Genomic DNA, 17,248 nt, shown 5'->3' with positions numbered 1-17,248 from the left:
TACTTAGAAAGTTTACTAAAAATAACAAAATAACACTTTAGAAAGAAATTATTAGGCTGGGTGTCAGCACAGTTGTAGAGTGTTTAATTCACATACCCAAAGCCCTAAATTTATTTCTCTGCACTGAAACAAAACATAAAATAAAGCAAAAAGAGAGAACAACAGGTACTAATTACATTTTTAAATGCCATTTGTATTTTAAAGGAGCAACTTTAACATCACTTACAATGCAGACTGTATATACAATTTTTAAAATTTTATATATTTTTAAAACCCTATTGTCACAAATGCCATCTAATTTTGATGTTTCACATCACTTTATGATACAGCTGCATTGAGGCTATATTTTAGTGATATTTTACCTAGAATTGTGGAATTTTAGTGATATTTTCACTAGAATTATGTAATAATTCTAGTCATTATGTAATAATTCTAGCCAGTCATTTGCTTTAAGAAATGATCCTGTAGGGGCTGGGGGTTTAGCTCAGCGGCATAAGCGCCTGCCTTGCAAGCAGGCAGTCGTGAGTTCAATCCCTGGTACCAATAAAAACGAAAAAGACAAAAAAGAAATGATCCTGTGTGGATAAGCCTGTAACTCATATGAAACCAGACCCAAGAAATTCATGAAAGATTTTTGAGAAAGGTTTTATTTTTGTGGCTTTACCAGTCCTCATATAGTTAATTTATTTGTGTATTTATTTATTCAATACCACTTTTAACAACTATTCTATCACCAATATAGGTGCTAAAAATAAAGGTAAACAAGACACTTGTTATTTCAGCTTCAGTGGAGTTCATACTATTCCAGGGAAGATGTATGACAAACATACAAATAAATAAATTAGTTATCAAGATGTTACATGTTATCTTAGATGATAATGCTAACCTTTCCATGACTATAAGTGCAAATTTAGTCATGTAAAATTCAACTATTGTACAAGGTGATACATTTCCTTTCCCCTACCATTAATGATTGTATCAATACTTTCATGTCCACATTTTATACCAGATTATATTTAACTAGATCTTAAACAATTCCCTGTAACTATGAAGCACATTTCAGGTTTATCACTTTAATGGCTGAAGCATTTTCATGAAATTATGCATAACAATCTCTATAATATTTTTATAGTGAGCATATATATAGTACTGAAAAAATTAGACTTATGTGTTAAATTTAAAAGAAATTTTGAGTGGTAAATGAAGAAAATGATTATTGATTCAGAGGCCCAAAAGTGGCTTAGGGAAAAAAAGAAATATGTAAGTTCATATTTCTACTACAAAAAATGTAGTCCTTATTTCAAGAATAGGAAACTAGCCAAAGATGGCTGGGCATGCCTGCAATCCCTCCAGTGTGAGAAAGAAGGAAGAAGATTATGAGTTCAAGGCCAGCTTAAAGTATAGGTAGACAAAAGTTCAGTTTAAAAAGAAAAAAAAAAAAAAAGGAAAAAGAAAGAAAAAAAACTGTGAGATGACTGAAAGATGAATTTTGTAACTGCATATGCATTAAAATCAAGTCATGAACATGGATCTCTCTTTTTCATCCTTGTTACAGATATAGTAATCATCTAAGCTTTTCATGTACTTATTCAAAATCTAATATTCTATACTATGTATGATAGAAATAAATCTGTTATTGAATATGTGGATATTTTATAATAAAAATTGCATTTCTTTTTAATTAAACATGAAGAATTTGTGAAGAAATAAATTGTACCTCAAGTATATATACTTTTTGTATAATTAGGCAGTTTGTACAAAAAAATTATATATATTTTCACAATTTTTCTTATATTTTCTGTATGTGCACACTAACACACAAACATGTACTTTTATTTAACAAGTTTAGCTAAAATATTTTCTAGGAATGTCTATAGAAAGCACTCAAATATACTATGCAAAAATTATACATTATGAAGTACAAAATACCAGACTTCAGTTTCTGCTGGAAGTCACACCCTTCCCCGTTATTGCTATAGATATGAATATTTTTTCAGCCAGCACCTTGCCTGCCAAAGAACTGACAAAAATGCCTGTTTCAGCTTTCTGTTTCCTCAAATCAGGACACACGAATGGCATGAAGCATATAAGATCCCAATAACCTGAGAAAAAAAGAAGACTTCATTATGGAAACTAGTAGAAAATCAAATGGATACGATTACAGACAAAAAGCATAAGGCAAATAATAAGAGAAAGGAGATCACGGTTTGCAAAGCCTTCACATGCGTTGTGGTGCTGGGGTCATACAATCCTTTTCCATAGACCTGCATCTTCCCGAGATGTTTGCAAAGGGAGTAGATTAACAACAGAAAACAGATCATGGATGTAAAAACGGTGCAAATATCATCAGAAGAAATAGTTATTTTTGAACATTATATACAATTTTTCTGAGTTCAGACTCCCAAGTAACATTTTCTTCACATCCTTCCACTGCCATTGCTGCATATTTGGTTACTATGGCAATCTGAAGAAGCAGTAACACAAAAGCCCCTAACATACCCAAAAAATGACACTCTTAACTCTTCTCTTGAAGTGAAGAAAAACATGATTGGAGGAACTGGCTATTTTGAGCAAATAAAATATGCTCAGGCCAGAAGCGAGCCAGATACTGAAATGATTGGTTATTAACCACGCAGATACCAAAAAAAAGAAAAAAAAAAGATTACATTGTAAAATTGGATTAAGCACAGTTATAAACATATTTATTACTTTTACCCAAAGCAAACCAATCCTGGATACAGCTAGAGCAGTGAGAATTTCATCACATAAGGAGATTTTTCCTTTTCTGACCCAGTCAATATAGTTCACCAGTACTATGAAAACATTGGCAAAATTTGCAACAGCAAATTCTACCATGACTAAGATCAAAATGCTCCACAGAAACTTAACATATGTGAAAAGCAGAAAATACAGGACTGTTACTGGTCTTGATTCCTCTAATACATTGACTTTGAATTCTATTTGCCGTCAACTTCTGGATGGGCAGTTTTGTTGGAAAGCAGCAGAGTATGCTCATGGATTAATTCAACCCTGCCTTTATAGAAAACAGAGTTTTGGTTTTTTTTTTTTTTTTCACAAAGAGCCAAAATTAGCTCTTACTCATATACTCTGCCATATATCAGCATATAGCATAACTAATGTTAGTGAAAGTTGCATTCTAATTTGCTAGAATGCAAATAGATATTCTATTTCAGTATTACGTAGTTTTTCCTTGTTTTACCTCCCTGTAATTTGTGTAAGTCTGCTTTAATTTCTTTAAAGTAAAATTTTAGATCTCAAAACAGGAACCAATAGTGAATATCTAAATCATTTCATGAAGTTTAGTTTGATTTAGAATGATCAACACTACCGATTCATTTTGAATTTCAGATTTATGTAGAAAAAAAGCCCAAATTTTGCAAACACAGCTAAATATTTCTTGTGAAGCCAAGAAGATCGATTGTCTTAATTATCTTTCTAATGTTGCTGAAACAAAATATCCAATGCCCAAACTTAAGGAAAGAAAGTTTTATTTAGCTCACAGTTTGTGGAGGTTTCAGTCTCTAACAGCTGGTCCAAGGCAAAGTGGCATGGCTGAGGAGCAACAGTTCAAGATGCCAAAAGATAGCAAAAGCATCAAAAGCAAAAGAAGGGAGAGAACAAGCCTCTTTTCCTCCTTTATATTATATGCAACCTACCCATCATTGCTAGACCTACCATCTCCATGCGCTTCACTTGCACCGGTTCATGGTAGTATTTATAAAATAATGACCCTGTCCTCCTGATGAGTGACTTAGTTAAAACTTATAAACTTCTCAAGTAGACACTATGAACAATACCCTAGAGAGGTAAGGATTTGTCATCTATAACCTAGGATGTAAAACTGCTCAGTTACTTAGCTAAACTTCTAGACTTCTCAAATTGACACAATGTGTCAACCATTACATTACCTTTAAAATCTGGTAATTGATAACTAATGTCTATGTATTATCTTATTATGATTTCTTTAGAATCTAGAAAGCATGCCTGTATATGCACACAAGTACACACACAAACATGCATGCACATATCTCTTATGGATAGAAGCAATTATTGTCCTATAATGTGTTTCAGGGGGTTGTATAAGTTTAAATAATGCCTTTTCCCCTTCAGACATTGCACATTAATATTTTGCAAACATATCTGTCATGCGTAGGCCTTTAGTAAAGTTATTCTCCTGTGTTGTTAATATTGAAAGATTATTTGAAATAATCAGTAATTTTCTTAATAGTTCTTATTTAACATATGTTCTTCATTGTAGAATAAAGACTTTCCCATACATTCAGTTTTATCTTTCTGTTGTTAATTCATTTTGATGACTTAAATTTTAAGACTTGTAAGTGTTAAATTAGCCCAGTTACATATTTTATTCCTTCTGAGTATTTATAGTTAACAGTTTTTATGGGAGGATTTGGAGTCACAGGGCCACAGAAAATCAGATTCTCTGCTTATACAACTCTGATCTTAGATTCTGCTTTAAAACTTCTCTCAGCTTCAAGACAATCATTGTAAAACACAGAGAGAAATAATATTGTTTTTGTCTTCATCTTAAGAGGATTCCATAAGCTAATTGTATGAAGTACTTCCAGTTTGTTCTGTCTGATTTAGGGTAGGAGCCAGAGATGGTTAAATAGTCACTTGATCCAGAGTAATCTAAACTTAAAATTTACTTATGAGGGTGTGGAGATGTAATTCAGTGACAGAATGCTTGCTTACCATGTGCAAAGCCCTGCGTTCAATCTCCAGAACTAGGAAGAAATAAAATAATTCCATGTGAAGACTTCCAAATACACATAACATATGAAGTACTCTTGCAACAACTAGAATAGAAAATAAGTGGCTGACATTATATTTTAAATTTACCAGAGACCTGTGCAAGCAAGGAAGACTAGCTACACTGAAATCCAGTTTAAGGGAGTCTTTCTATATGAAAATCCAATTTACATATTCATGAAACCACTATGAAATTCAAACAAGATTTCTTTTATTGCAGAAAGTTAAAAATTATTCTTAAGAGTATGCATGTAAATGCAAATTTTTAAAGTGTCAAACATTTTTAAATCATAACAAAATTGGATGATTACAGTTTGTGATTTCAAAGCTTTTTACAGTGCTGTAATATTTAACATAGTTTGATCATCACATTTAGATTGAAAAAGGAAAAAAACACAACCGAGGATTCAGGAATTAACAATTATGTTCATGGCTAATATGATTTTAGAAGATGTCACAGAAACCCAATGATACATTATTACTTTTGTAAACAAACAATGCTAATAAATCTAGCAATAATGAACTTAAGCTATTCCTTCAAACCTCATGCCCAAAAATTAACTCACAATTGATCTTTAACCTAAATGTAAAAACTAACACAATAAAACATTTAGAAGAAATGTTGTTTTTAAAAACAGACCTCTTAGATACATAAAACCATGGCACATGACTTTAAAACTTAATAACATGGACTGTAAAATTTAAAAGTTTCTCCTGATTTCAAGATTGCAGAAAAACAAGTCATCGAACAAAATACACAGATCAGCAGGAGGCATCAAAAACAGAATCTAAAAGTACATTGAATTCGAGAATCATATTTAACATAAAATAAAAATTCATAGGCTAAAAATCAAAGGATGGAAAACAATATCCCATAAAACAGGAATCTGAAAACAAGCAAGAATATCTATCTTATTTTCAGTCAGAGTATTTCAAGTCAAAGCTGATCAAATGAAGCAAGAAAGGACATTACATAGCGCTTAACGGAACTAACTATTCAACATAAAGGGATAACAGTTATAAACATACATGCATTAAAGCACAGTGCACTTATCTTCATAAAACAAACACTGAGACAAAAATATAAGATAAACAGTAATATGATTATAATGGGAGACCTTAATAATCCATTACCACAAATAGACCAATTACACATTGGTTTTAAAAACTGAAAAAGGATTTGATGTGAGTGGCTATTTTTGGTAACAATTTACCTGTTGCTGAATCCTCACCAAGGCTTTTACTGGAGAAAATTTAACACAAAGAATTTGATCTCAAAATAGCATTCCAATAAGTAAAAACACAGTGACTCTGTGGTTTATTAAGCTGTTAACATTGCTTAATTTTTAAGTAAATCCTTAATAATCATATATATATATATATATTTCAATATATATATATATATATATATATATATAATATTCCAAATATATATATATATTTGGAGAGGGTACCAAGTATCAAACTCATGACCTTGTGCTTGCCAGACAGGTACTGTACTGTTGAGCTATGTCCCAAGCCCTAGTCTCCATATATTCTTATGAGACTTTTTGCCTAAGAACGTGTTACTCAATTCTGATATAGAAGATGTACAGCTTACTTTTATTTGTCCATTGATTCCTAAAATCCTCTCTTTAGAAATAAGAGCTTATTTATGAAATACTCCATTTATTTTATCTTTTTTTTATGAAAAGAATTTTATGTGCACTAAAAACTAAATCTTCATGTAGTTATCCTTTGATGATTTTAAGATCATTTGTTCAAACAATGTATCTTAAATTTAAAGTATGATGAATTTCTAAGTCTTAAAGTATAAGGTTGACTTGACCTTGTTGTTGGCCAGTGTGCCTTATTATCCACAGTAACAGTCTTTAGAAAATTACTTAGACACGGTCCAAATTAGGTATGAGATCATTCCAAAATAAAGCATTAAGTGAGGTACATGATGATGACAATGATGGCAGCTAAAGGAGAGAAACTTAAATGATAGATATGATCAGAGTGCAGTTTACTGAATGCCACAGTTCACTGTGATGGAAGAACATTAATTTCCTTCTCCATGACTTTTAAGAATATCTTCCTTCACCTGCTTCATCAAGACTAACCTAAAACCAACATACTTTCAATGAATTTATTTACCATTTTTTCTTTGCTACATACATTCTAATAATTATGACAAAAATAACACCAAAAACAAAGCTCTGGAACTTTAATTTGCCTGTGAGTTTTTTAATATGGATATTTGCATATTATTGATAGAAAATACAGTATATTGTCTTTATTCAAAAAGTTAGTTTGAATGTTTTCATCATAAATAAATGATAAATACTTTAGGAGAGCTGGGCATGATAGCACTCCTGTAATCCTAGCCCTCAGGAGACTAGGACAGAAGGATTGCCCTGAGTTTGAGGCCAGACTGAACTACATAAGGAGACTCTGTCTTGAAAAAACAAAAAGAAAATAAATAAACAAATAAATAAATAAATAACAAAAAACTTCAGGAGATAAATATATGTAAACTGATTTAAACATTACACATTGTACATATATATTCAAATGTCACATGGTAGCATCCCATTAATGTACAGTTTTTATATTTTTATGAATAGTTAAAATGAATTTCAATTTTTTAAAAACTTAAAAGGAAAAATCTTTAGTTCATATTTTAATATCATCATAGAGCAAGTAAAATCCCCTCAGCTGTTTACCTAAATGCCCAACTATTACATTCTGGGGGTTTTTTGGTGTAATAAAATTAGGACTGCATATATACAAATATATACAACTATTATACTAAATTTATATTATAGTTCAAAAAATACTTTACTCTCTGTGGTTTGTTCTCCAACAAGGAACAAGGAAAAAAAACTATGCTAACAAAATATTTGCCCAAGTCACAAGTGTACATATGCATAGTCACATACACACATACACATAATTTTAGAATATGCTTGTGATTATGATCTTCAGAGTTAACAGTATGAGTATAGTTATTGTCCACAGTGTGTGATAGCTATACTAAAATTCATTGGAAATTCATTTTCTGACTTAATGAAAGTTATATTACAAATAATTAAGTCGAATTTTTTAAGTGTCTAGGAAAATCTAGATATTTAATGATTGAAGGTTGCACCAAGATTAGCACTAAAAGTGTGCATTTATGGTTCTTGTTTCTCTCTTCCTTTTTTCAAATATCTTTTTTATAAAGGCTTCTTAAAACTTTTAAGTTGTATTTCCTGCTAACATAATTCCCTTTTCCTCTTTATTCAGTAACAATCAAAATACAATATCTATGAAAATGTCATTATGCTTTAATTTTATATTCCACTAACTTTTTCTGCTTTTGAAACTATTTTTATGTTTACATACGACATAGATATATAACCTAAATTCACTATAAAAGAAACAAATTATACCATGTTATCACATCTTGTCAAAAACTGGAACTTTCCAGCTAACCAGCCATGCTGCCATACATTCCTTTCTATTAGGAATTCCTTCCCTCTCCTCCCTCCTTACTGCCCTAATTGCTAAGATAAACACTAATTTGTTACACTCTACTTAGGCCATCAACATAATGAATTTTTAAAAAGTTTTATTAGCATATGTTTGCAATACATAATAATTACATTTATCTTGGAGATCTAGTCATATAAATATTGAATCTTGATCATGTTTACTCCTTCACTTCATCCCACTCTGCCCACCATACTCTCCCTCTCCCTACTTCTCATTCCCTTTCCATCTCCAATTATCTCTCTGCTTCTGCTATCTCTCTTCAAATTATAGTTTGAGTTTCTCCTATTAATGAAACCATGCCATATTTAAACACTGGGTTCTCGTAAGCAATTGAGATTAGCACAAAACCCAACAGCAACAAAGGTTCATTAAGATTTTTCAGTTAAACAGACTGTGCCCTATCATATGCCTTCACAATAGCTGCCACTGAAGTAGAAGAGATGTGCAGTATGCTAAGCAAAAATACTTATTTGCGTATTGGGATATGAAACTTTGGTATGAGGAAAATCTTTGTGGAAATGTTTATATGAAAAACATGGAACTAATTGGAAGCAAATAGATTTTTTAAAGTTTTCAAAAATTTTGAGGATATTGTATTTGCTAGTAAATGCTGCATGTGACTTAATAAAATCTGTAATATTAAAATAGCTTTCTAGATCCCAAATTTGTATTCCTTGGAATGTCCTGAAATATGTAACTTCTCCAGGAGTATATCTCATCCATAATTCAATTCAGCAATAGTCAAGGAAGACATTGTAGCATAGGAAAAGGGTGGAGCACAAAGCCACGGAGAATGCTGGGTAAGAGAGCTCCTCCCTGAGATCAGACACAAGGATAAACCAAGAATTTCTACGTTTAAGTCTGTGCAAGCAGTTCCATAGAGGCCACTTAGGTTTTACTCACAGACCACTGTTTTCCTTCCATTCTCTTGTAAAGGAATGGGAGTGTTCTAGCTACCCTGACCCCAATTAGCCATTTTATACTTGGAGATGGGGAATGAAGGATGGTATTAATTCTAAGTTTATCTCCAGATCATGAGGAACCACATGCAAAAATGCTAAGAAGTGGCTGTCACCCAGAAACTCTGCACTAGAAGCTGAAGTTTTTAATTTGAAATAGGGACTCCCTAATAGGACTGTGGGTTGTGTTCACAGGGAAGTATAGGTTACGTCCTATGTGTGGGTTGAAAGGTAGATGTGGTGAAGAACAGACATAAAAATGTAGGAAACAGTATGCAGTTCAACAAAATTCTTACTCTTCTCTTCTTCCTGAGCACACATGCCACTGAATCGCCTAAAATTTTTTGCAGTTATGTGTGATCAAGTGACTGGGCTCTAGCCAACAGAATATATCGATCGATCGATGTGTTAAAATTCTATGTCATCCCAAAAGATAAAATTCTAACTATTTCCAGAGAAAAAATTACTGGACATGATGCTATTAAAATTTATAATTATCCCTTACCCTTCTAAAGTGAAAAATAATTTACTATTCAAAAAAAACCAGTCTACGTCCCCCCTTAACCCCTGGGCAGCTATGAAATGTGCTGAACTTTGCTAAGTCACCTATATCCCGAATTAATGTATAACTGCAAAGACGAGATGAGTAAAGTACTATTCAGTTATAAAAAGGAATGCCAATGACTGCTATGTAGTCTGATGGAGTCATTCCTGGTTATACTTATAAAAAGCAAAATACAGAATAACACTTATACAGTGCTATATATTATCTAAGAAAAGGTAAATGTTCTATAGGAATGTTCAATAGGAAAGGAAACCAATGAAAGGAGAAGAAATGAGGCTTCTCTGGAAACATTATTTTGAAGTTTTTATTTCAGTGCCATGAAAATTCATTAAACAATCATAAAATTTCAAACAAAAGATGAAACAATTTGATTGATGGTTTAACTAAAAACAGAAATTGTTTCAAATGATCTTAAGATATAATTTGACTTTTATCTCCATTAGGATATACCCTAATAGAAATTTTAAAACTGTTGACAATTATATGGCTAGAAAGTAAACCAAGTATTGTTAACTTGAAAATTTTACACACTGAGATACACACAAATATATGCAAATGTATTGTTAGAGAGCAAAGTTTTCAGCATGAGAAAAAAAAATAGATACTGAAATTTCAATTAGAAGTACTAATATAAACTCATTAGAAATTATTAAAAGAAGTTATTCTGGTGGCTTAAGCAAAAAAGGCAGTGATTAAAAGGTACCAAAAAATCATCACAAAGTGCAAAGAAGCAAATTCAAACTAAGCATCTAGATAGAATGCATATATTAAATAGTTTTTAGATGCTAATACCCCAAGTTTCCAAATTTTACTGCTAGACCTAGCACTATATTTATTTTTAAAACAATAAAGTTGGCTGGGGGTTTAGCTCAGCAGGGTAAGTGCCTGCTTGGCAAAGGAGAGGTCATGAGTTCAATCCCCGGCAAAAAAAAAACCTGTTTTTCAAAGCGACTATGCCATTTTTATCACCATCAGTAATGCATGAAAGCAATTAGTATTGTCAATGTTTTCAATTTGCTCTCATCAACTCTCCCTTTTGTTTCATTTTTATTTTCAGCTCAGGCATTTTTCTATTAATTTACCTTCACTGATCACTAATTTTTAGTCTCTACTGTGCCCAATTAATAAGCTAGCAAATGAATCATTCATCTTCAAGATTTTCTTGTCCAGTGTTTTCATCTGAATTCTTCATATAATTACTATGTCTCCAAAATTTTTCAGTTGCCCACATTTTTAGTAATAATCATGAGTGCATGTGCACATGTATACATACATACACACACAAAAGGTTAAAACGCAATGCTACAATCCCATCCCTTTTTAGCTTTTATTTTGAAATAGAGTCCCTAAATTGCTCAGAGTGGGCTGTAAATTGAGATCCTACTTCCTCAGCCTCCCCAAATGCTAGAACTGCAGGCATTCACTATCTTGCCCTGCTTAGTTATGATTAAAGACTCATAATTTCAACATCTTAGCCTCTTGTTTTCTATTAACAATGCTGGTTGTTGGCATATTTGTTTAGATATGTATAATAAATTATGAAGTAAAGTAAATATTATCATGCAAAAAAAGACATGTTTCCAACTCTGTAGGCAACTCATATGTGAAACTTTAGCCAGTCCATATGTTATATGCATTTGGATTCAAAGTATCCCAACAATAGAATTTGCCACAGCTTTGCATTCATTGTGAGGACTAAAGTACAAAGGAGATTCTGGTATTCATGCCTGCTTCATCTGTCCATCCATGCATCACAGAAAAGGATGTCCTGCCACATTCCTATTTCTCAGTGCAGTTTCACAGTGGAACAATCACGTGTTTTTCCTCACCCCTAGCAATTGCCATTATCACCTGCTAGGTATTTTTCCCTCAAAAGTGGGCTTTCCTAGTGTTCCCATCACTCCCACAATAATGAAACACTCTTGCTCTGTGTAGTATCCTGCTTGAAAGTGTTGTTCCTCCTCCCACCCCAGTGGCAACACATGACCTTTACCTAGTGTCAGTAAAGCAATCCAAGACAGGCTCCCTTCCTGGCCTCCCTTGTATCAATCAATGTCTCTTAACCCTGGAAGGTCTAACTATCATGAGGTTAACTGGCCCCCTTCTAGCAGCAAATGGCTTCTGACTGGTATCTATGAACAGTCCATTAAGGATAGTTTTGTACCTTTTCTGAGTTGCAAATGGTTTCTGCCAGTGTCAGTGTGGGACCCAGAATTTTCTGTCCTTCTGTAGCAGCAGACCTCTAACACTGGTCATTGCAAGTCCAGAGGTAGAGTTTCTTCTTTCTTCTGGTTTCAGAGCTTTTTGCTTGGCATCAGAATAGGATCCAAATTACAGTGGACAGTGCTCCTTGGTCAGCACTGACAGACTAAGCATATTGAAGGACTCAGAACACAAGCAGATCTCTTGCTTGTCCCTCACTGTAGCCAATAATCATCTTTCATTTATATGGGGGCTAAAATGCAGATGGCTTTCTCTAATGTTCAGTTCCACCTTCAAACTTAAGCAGACCATGTTTCCATGTTCTTTAGATTTCTACTGCTGCTATAACAAATTACCATAAATTTAGTAACTTTAATACCACATTTTACAGTTCTATTCATCAGAATTCTGATACACAGATCACTTTACTAAAACTCAAGATGTCACCAAGGTTACACTGCTTTCTGGAGGCCATAAAGGAAAAAATCAATTTCTTTGCAGTTTTCATCTACTGGAAACCACTTAAAACCTATTGCTTTTGGTTTTTCTCCCCTCCTCTCTCTTCTTCTAACTAAAACAAAGGCTCTACATTTAAGGGTTATTAATTAGAGCTGTTTAAATAATCCAGATGCATATCCTTGATCATATCTACAAAGTTTGCACACCATCTAAGGACCCAGGATTAGACTATAAACATCTTTAGAGGGTCATTCTTCTGCTTACCATGCCATGTAATGAAAAAGAATGTTTTACATCTTCTGTCTCCAGCCCTTCTTACAAACCCTTACTAGAGGCCCAGAGAAAAGAAGTGGCAATTATACATTGCTCTGTATCTGCAGTTTCCAGAAATCCTATACTGAATCCATAACCTACTATTAACAAATATAATAACTGGTTAAAGTTGAAGCCATTTTTTTCTGATCTACATTTATGGTAGATACTTCTGTCTCAGTCCTACCACAATGAAACAATTTGTGTATTTGACCTGGAAAGATTCATCATCTTTTGTAATTCAGTTTACCTGCTTACCTTGCAATCTCAACTCTACTGAGTTCAAAATAAACTGACTTTGTGGCCTAGTAGTTCATTCTCCTTGCTAAAGAGTAGAAGAAATTTCTCCTCCTCTCTTCTCCTCTCTTGTTCTCTCCCTTCTCCTCCCCTCCCCTCTACTATCTTAGAAGAATTCTCAAACTACTTTCCATAATACATGTATGAATATATACACATATATCATACTCTTATGATTTATTTACAAGCTTGTCAATATTACTTTTTTTAATTTTTAATGAAAGAGCAATAAATAGATGATGTCTCATGGAACATCCCTGGCCTTTGTAATCAAGAATACAATATATTTTAATAATTTGACAACTGCATTATATGTTCCATTATCTAAAAGACGTAGAGGAAAGAAAGAACAGAGGAAAAAATTCTTTCTAGAATAAAAGTATTTGTTTAGCTATGCAAATATTCTACATAAATGAATCAGAGATGGTATAAAAATGTATTTTCAATACTATTTAATCAAGAAGAAAAATGAGAGATTATAGTTTTTATTAAAGTCTCAATTTTTTCACATTTTATAGTGATAGGTCTTCACAAAACACCGGATTTGTTCCCAAATAAAATGTTGACAGACCAAAGGATCCATCAGAATCGTAATTATATGATTAATTCTATACCTTATCCTGAGAAAAATGATTAGGAAAAACTAGCTACCTTGACTTAAAATAAATTATTAGATAGAAAGCAAAATAGAGTGTTTTAAATAACTGACCAATGCCTGAAGGCAAAGTTCTTCTTCAATGCTAATCAGGTCCAGGGATGAGAGGGGAATGGCACAAGGGAGAAATGAAAAACAGAGTAAGAACAGTTTCATATAGAAGGAAGTGAAAGACACAGGACCTTAGCGACTTCTCTCTGAATGCTGAATAGCTTTATGAATTCTTTCAGTTTTAAGATAGAATAATTTGGAAGTGTGTACTGGAACTATATACATTCTCTCAGTCATACATTTCGCACTGCTCTTCAGTCTCTATACCAGTATTTAAAGACTGATGTTAAGTAATCAATTCTTTCAGCTGCTGCAGTGCTACTGATACCATAAAGTGTCAAAAGAAACTGTAGCTGGGAAGACACAATTAAGATTTACGGATTTCAAAATGACCTGTTATTTCTATCAGTTCTGTTATTAGAATATATAGAAACAAGTACACTAGACTACAGTAATTGTAATTTATAGAGCTACTACTGATAATCAGTACAGGATATTTGAACAAAGATTTTTCAGAACTACACTGTAACTGAAGATTATAAGCACAAACTATGCACTTGCAATAATTCATGAATGTAGATTATGATGCCGATAACTACAGTTTTCTAAAGGTAAATGAAATGTGTATAATTTAAACGTGAGAAAAGCAATGTGATTATGGAAGAGTCACACTAATTTAACGGTTTTAAGAGTAGGGAAGTACTTTAAATGTCAGCAGTATTTTAAGCCTTGTATTTTTCTCATCTGTACCTGCATGCTGAAATAACCGGAAATTCCTTATTTGATCTGAATTACTTACAGTTGAGAATACATTTTGTATGCATGCACTGCAAAAACAAAAGGTATGCAAGAGGGAGTTGTTTGTTTTGCTTTAGTGATTTGCCACTTGGAAGCTAAATAGTCCTAATACGAACACAGGAAAACCCATAGCCTATGACTGTGACCTTTTCATTAGTTACGGTGTATAACAAATTAAACTGTGTCTGTACTAGTTTTTGTAAGAAGGGCTAATAGTAAAATTAAATACATCAAAAAGGCAGCAATCACACAGCACACAAACAGGAGTTTTAACCCGATCTAGACCTCACAAATTGTGTGCCCTCAAAAAAAGCACGTAATTTCACTTAGCTTTTTCATTTTAAAGTGAAACATCGCTGCGGTCGTCTGTCCGTGTTACATAACACTGCCTGCCGCAGTTCTGTCACTGGTTAATCTCTGAGTACCACTCGGAGAAGCTGACAGGAAGGGGCGGAGCGCCCATAGCAGCAAGCGCCACACTGGAGCAAGCCGCGGCTGCGGGACGCGCAGGTGTGAGCTCGGCGGCGGCTTTACCCTCTCTGGACCTGGCGGTGGCACAGAGGTCTGCGGAGGCTGCTGTGGCTTTCGACTCCAGGCGCTGCGCGGACGGTGACAACGGCTCCATGGCTCCTGCGGCAGATCCTTCCTCCTTGGCTCTCAGGGCCTCGAGCCCAGCAGTGGCCCCCTCTTCGTACGGGGTCTTTTGCAAAGGGCTCTCCCGCACCTTGCTCGCCTTCTTCGAACTGGCCTGGCAGCTGCGCATCAACTTCCCCTATTTCTACGTCGCGGGCTCTGTGATCCTGAACATCCGCTTACAGGTACACATATAAAGCCGTCAGCAAGCTGCGGGGCTGTGGAGGCCACCACGATGGCGGACTCCCAGGAAGTCCCTCAATCTCGCGAGCTTTCGCGAGTACCTTCCGCGCGTGCGCGATCCCAGCCGAACGGCCCTGGACAGTGGCAGAAGTCTTGTTGGCGCTAGGTAAGGGAGAAATGCAGTGCTGGGGAAAAAAGAACTTCAGCTAAGACCCACGAAAACGGTTAAACTACATAGCTTTGAAAGGAACTCCAAACAGATTTCGAGAAGTGAAAAAGACCGCAGAATGCATTATAAAAAAGGAAGGCCAAAACTTTCAGGGAAAAATAAAGGTTAAATGAACAACAAAGTTAAATTGTAAATTAAAATTAAGCAGTGAACTTCAGAAATACCGGTCTGGATTGTAAACCAGACACAGAATAAGAAGCCGATGGTATGGACTGTATGTGGTGGAAAGCATATATTTCTTCACAAGAAAAAAAAAAAATTGAAATTCACAGTAAAAACAAAACTATACAAGAAAAACTTATTCCAAATACTTGACTTGAAATGCTGCAAGATTTTGAACAAATGGTGGAAGCGTGAGAAAATGAAAGGCTTAACTGTCCCTGTGAACAAAGCTTGCTTAGGACCTTGGGACCAAACAAAAAGAAATCTAGTCATAACATAAAACTTGGATATTCTGTGAATAACATTTAAATAATTATAATGTAAATGTTGTGTATGGTTTTCATCTTTAATGGGATACTAAATCATGGCTATAAATTAGAATGTAAATGTTATTAACCTTGATGTACAAATACACAGACAAGTGATGTTGGAAGGGGAGAGGAAGGTAAATAAAATGATTTTAGTGTCCTTAAAAGTTGTGAAATTGAGAGACAGTAATCGGTTGTGGAAGAGAAAGAAAATATTATTAGCCTTAAAGTTTCTAAAACAATAATGTAATTGTATTAAATGTAAAATTTGGTAGGGGAGAAGAGAATGGAAGCAATAGAAAATGCTTTAAGATAGGTGGGATTCCTCAAAAAGAAATGTTAAAAGCACCTGGTATATTTGAATATATTGGAAGTATTTTTGTTTTTTGAAATCTGTGAATAAATTAATGTGCAGATTTTTCAAATTTAAGAAGATCAAACTGTGGTGATAATAAACACCAGGAAAAATAAAAAGTTCAAATCCTATACTGTGTATCTCAACTGTAATACTAGTCATATAAAGTCTCTCAGTTACTTAAATTTGGCCACAATTTAACAGAAAAAATCATTATGCAACTTTAAGAAGATGAGAGAGAAGAGAGATGTATGTATAATGGTAGAAATTTCATGAAAATCTATCCTAGAGGGCTGGACACATTTGCCTAGCATACAGGGTTCCCTGGCTTTAGTCTTTAGTCCTAAAAATAGTAACACAAGAAACTTCAGTAAAATATTTGGTTTTGGTGAAGGAGTTGGGCTTTTTCTGTTTGTATGTTTTGCAATATTGGAATTAAATTCAAGACACTTACATTGAACTGTATCGCACCTGCTCCCTCACCTACATACACACTTTTTTTTTTTTTGTTTTAAAAGACAATATCTCACTAAATTGCCCTGGCTGCTGGGCTGGAACTTCATATCCTCCTGCCTAAGCCTCCCAGAGTACTCAGACAACAAATGTGCACCTCTGTGCCCAATGTAAGTGTTAAGGAAAAAGAAAAAAAACATTACAGTGATAGCTGGGAGTTAGATGTGGTTGGCTCTGGAGAAAGAAAATTAGGTAGAAAAGAAAAGGCAAAGTTTCCGTTTCTCAATGCTAGTCTTAATAGTATTATTTATTTTTAA

The 17,248-nt window shown here is 33.8% G+C and overlaps 2 protein-coding genes across 2 annotated transcripts; one reads left to right on the top strand and one right to left on the bottom strand.

The window, feature by feature from the left end:
- Positions 1-1,765: 1,765 nt before the first annotated feature.
- On the bottom strand, positions 1,766-14,924 carry LOC134473576 (taste receptor type 2 member 50-like). Its single transcript, XM_063238291.1, has 2 exons — positions 2,496-14,924; positions 1,766-2,353 (listed from the first exon to the last, which is right to left on the bottom strand). The coding sequence occupies exons 1-2, from the start codon at positions 2,854-2,856 to the stop codon at positions 2,145-2,147; spliced, it is 570 nt and encodes a 189-aa protein (XP_063094361.1). The 5' UTR covers positions 2,857-14,924; the 3' UTR covers positions 1,766-2,144.
- A 144-nt stretch (positions 14,925-15,068) lies between these two features.
- Positions 15,069-16,609, top strand: Smim10l1 (small integral membrane protein 10 like 1). Its single transcript, XM_013153156.3, has one exon. The coding sequence runs from the start codon at positions 15,232-15,234 to the stop codon at positions 15,436-15,438; it is 207 nt and encodes a 68-aa protein (XP_013008610.1). The 5' UTR covers positions 15,069-15,231; the 3' UTR covers positions 15,439-16,609.
- Positions 16,610-17,248: the final 639 nt, after the last annotated feature.

This window comes from Cavia porcellus, unplaced genomic scaffold (assembly GCF_034190915.1).
Source record: "Cavia porcellus strain 051 isolate PalLab524CR breed Dunkin Hartley unplaced genomic scaffold, mCavPor4.1 scaffold_27, whole genome shotgun sequence".
NCBI lineage: Eukaryota > Metazoa > Chordata > Mammalia > Rodentia > Caviidae > Cavia > Cavia porcellus.
This window is presented reverse-complemented; position numbering and strand designations above follow the sequence as displayed.